Source organism: Etheostoma cragini, chromosome 9 (assembly GCF_013103735.1).
Source record: "Etheostoma cragini isolate CJK2018 chromosome 9, CSU_Ecrag_1.0, whole genome shotgun sequence".
Classification (NCBI taxonomy): domain Eukaryota; kingdom Metazoa; phylum Chordata; class Actinopteri; order Perciformes; family Percidae; genus Etheostoma; species Etheostoma cragini.
The window spans coordinates 444,805-448,513 of record NC_048415.1 but is presented as its reverse complement, the minus strand read 5'-3'; the positions used below and the strand labels follow the sequence as shown (position 1 = coordinate 448,513).

Below are 3,709 nucleotides of genomic sequence, written 5' to 3'. Positions count from 1 at the left end.
GGGTGAAATCTCTGCCGGGTTTGGCCGATCCTTCCTCCACCTGCACCACAACAACAACAACAACATTAACAACAACAACCAACAACAACAACAACAACCACAACCACAACCACAACAACAATCAACAACAACAACAACATTAACAACAACAACCAACAACAACAACCACAACCACAACAACAATCAACAACAACAACAACATTAACAACAACAACCAACAACAACAACAACAACCACAACATTAACAACAACAACAACAACAACAACAACAAGGAACTCAGCTCCACAGACTCCCTGGTGCTTTCTCGCCTCGCAGAATTCCCCGGATTGTGGTGACACCTGGATCCTAGTGACACCTGGATCCTAGTGACACTTGGATCCTAGTGACACCTGGATCCTAGTGACACCTGGATCCTAGTGACACCTGGATCCTAGTGACACATGGATCCTAGTGACACCTGGATCCTAGTGACACCTGGATCCTAGTGACACCTGGATCCACTGACTCTCTCTCTCTGTCTCTCCCTCTCTGAACTGAACTGAAGACTAATACCTCCCAGAGTCTGGGGACTGGTACCTGGATGGCGACGTAGGCCGGGTCGACGCTCCCCCCGCGGCGTTGGATCTGGATCTGCAGCGTCCCCGCGGTCTCGCAGGTCCGGTAGCAGGTCGCCGACAACTCCACCCGGGACCAGGACAGCTCCAGTCTGCAGGGCACCCGGGAACATGAATACACTGATGATCATGTCACTTTACAACGTTTTGCCAGGTATTTACTATAAAATCTACAGTCCGAGCTGTAACAGTGTGTGCATCATGGTGTCCTCCTACAAACCCACGTCTCGGGCAGCATGCTGTTCCCCGCCGGGTCGGTGACGCGGAACTGGAAGCTGTCGGCCGTCACGTCCACGTCGGCGGGGACGACGAAGACCACGGCGCGCTGGTCCAGGTCCCGCTGGGTGAAACGTCCTTTGATGTAAGCCCCTGGCAGGACGAGACGTCTTAATCCAGCTGGACATACTCTCTTTAGATAATACATACCTATGTAAAGCCTATTTATAGAGGCTTTACATAGGCTATATATACACATATATATATCCCATATAGATATATAGGCTAGATAGGGTACACATAGACTATGTAGAGGCTTTACATAGGCTATATAAACTATATACATTCTATATAGGCTATATATATAGTATATATAGGCTGTGTAGCATATATGTAGCCTATGTAGCCTATAAATAGGCAACTTGAGCGTTGAATCAATCATGTTATTTTGGGTTGTTATAAAGAACATTGATATAAGAAAGCAGGTAATTTGACCCGGGGACACCGTGGGGGACGAGGACCAATGTCCCACCTGAGAGTGCGTTCTCCAGGTAGCCGAACTCCGGCGTCCGGCTGATGGAGAACTCCAGCTGCTCCGCAGGGCTGTCGGGGTCCGACGCCTGCAGGTGTTTGGAGGTGACGAGGACGCCGTAGCGCCCGGCGCCCAGGTCCACCACGGTGCTGGGACTCCGCCTAGTGGTCAGACTGGGGGGCGTCCTATCCACCCGATGCACCTGAACACAACACGAGACAAGTTTGTTTACACACATTCAGTGCAGGAAGAAATACAACAGCATTTAGGTTAATGCTGTTAAAGTATGAAGCTAAAGGGAGGAGGGAGGAGGAAGGAGGAGGGAGAAGGAGGGAGGAGGAGGGAGGAGGAGGGAGGAGGGAGAAGGAGGGAGGAGGAGGAAGGAGGAGGGAGAAGGAGGGAGGAGGGAGGAGGAGGGAGGAGGAGGGAGCAGCATAACCCCAAAACAGCTGACAAATTAATCTGAAATTAATGACAAATTTATTGATTCCCATTAGGGAAATTGAAATGTACACTCTGTTATGTTAGTAATCACCACACACACACACACACACCCTCGGTGCCTTGCTTAAGAGCACCTGTCACCAGTCCACACCAGTCTGTATGGGGACTTGAACTAGCAACCCTCCGTTTTCCCAACAACAACTACACCCCCCCCTCCCCCCCAAAGGACGTCTCCTCGACTCTGCTCATGATCTCCTCTGTTCCCTCCTCTGTCTCTTCAGTGAGGGGGACAAAGACACGGAAGGAAGGAAGGAAGGAAGGAAAGAAGGAAGGAAGGAAGGGAGGAGGGAAGGAAGGAAAGAAGGAAGGAAGGAAGGAAGGAAGGAAGGAAGGAAGGAAAGGAGGCGAGTGGAGGATTCAAGGAGGCGATTTAGGGCTCTGCGATGGGAAAACAAAGAGAGGCGCAGTTCGGTGTTTCCTCCACCAGGTGGCGCTGCTGTCATGTGTAAAGAAAGAAAACCATCAGCTCTTCACCCTTGTGATGTTTTTGAGCCTTCTGTCTCTAACCGCCGTGTTTCTGTCTCTCTGTTGATAGTTTTTGTAACATTCTTCAACATTTTTACAACTATTTTTTCACTCCTTTTGGGGGATTTTAAGGTCAATACACCACATGTATGAATTATATCTAACTTCTGAGTTAAAAAAGCAAAAAGTATGAATATTTTACTAATATTAAGGATCAAAGGAACGTATGATGATGGATAATCACAGACTGTCACAGTCAAGTCAGAATTATTCTAAACAATGAGATAAAACACCAAAAATTCAGTAAAATGTGGTTGAAAGAAAACGAAATTTATACAGAAACTTTGAATGTGGGTCAGATTCGAGATGAGGGGGGGAGGGGGGGGGGGGTAAAAATGAGCTCATGGACTACTCAACATTTAATGATTTAATTAACAAAAACTTGCAGCTCAAAATCAAGATATAAAACCAAAGAATAATCACTGAATAACAACAAATGATACACATTTATTAAACTCTTCCTCTATATCTCCATTACATGTTTTAACCCTCGTGATCCCGTCGACCTGCAACTTTTATTTATTTTTAATTTAATTTAATTTATTTTTTAATCAAAGGAATTGCTCAACACAGGTTTCATATGTCAAACAATACATTTCCCTTCACTTTTTCTTTTTTAATAAACTAACAAAATGACCCTCACCCACCCTTCACATACCATCAAAAATAGATAAATAAATAAATAAGTAATAATAATAAATAAAAAAATACAAACCAAAAAATAAAAATTAAATAAAAATAAAAATAAAAATAAAAATAAAAATAAAAATAAAATAAAATAAAATAAAATAAAATAAAATAAAATAAAATAAAATAATTAAAAATAAAAATAAAAATAAAAATAAAAATAAAATAAAATAAAATAAAATAAAATAAAATAAAATAAAATAAAATAAAATAAAATAAAGTAAAATAAAATAAAATTAAATTAAATTAAATTAAATTAAATTATATTAATGTACATTCTCACAGCTATGCATCAATATTACATTAAACTAAAATAACAATAAAGAAGGCGTCTCGTACTTCAGGAAGTACTTTCAGATTCTTAAAACACGCCACAAAGGGTTCGGCTATTTTAAGTAAAGTTTCTGGACCGAACCTTTCTGTGTGAATTTGACTTTTTCTGGTTTAACAAAAATTAACAAAACATCACGTAACCACCGCGACCTGCAACTTTTAATGAAAAACCTTCAATGTTTTTGGTGTTTGTCAACACTTTTGTGGCTTTCCCTGATGTGTCCCCAAACATCAGGGAATCCCCAAATATATATACACATATACAGTATATATATATATATATATATATATATATAT

The 3,709-nt window shown here is 41.6% G+C and overlaps 1 protein-coding gene across 1 annotated transcript in view; it reads right to left on the bottom strand.

Annotated features, from left to right (window-relative positions):
* Position 1: 1 nt before the first annotated feature.
* Positions 2 to 3,709, bottom strand: part of frem1b (Fras1 related extracellular matrix 1b) — a gene marked incomplete at its 3' end in the record, with an annotated part of 32,598 nt that continues 28,890 nt past the window's right edge. Inside the window, exons 27-30 of the mRNA XM_034882119.1 lie at positions 1,364 to 1,565; positions 840 to 984; positions 578 to 707; positions 2 to 40 (exon numbers count right to left, since the gene is read on the bottom strand). Of these exons, the coding sequence (XP_034738010.1) occupies positions 2 to 40; positions 578 to 707; positions 840 to 984; positions 1,364 to 1,565 (516 nt within the window). The remainder of the gene's footprint in view (positions 41 to 577; positions 708 to 839; positions 985 to 1,363; positions 1,566 to 3,709) is intronic.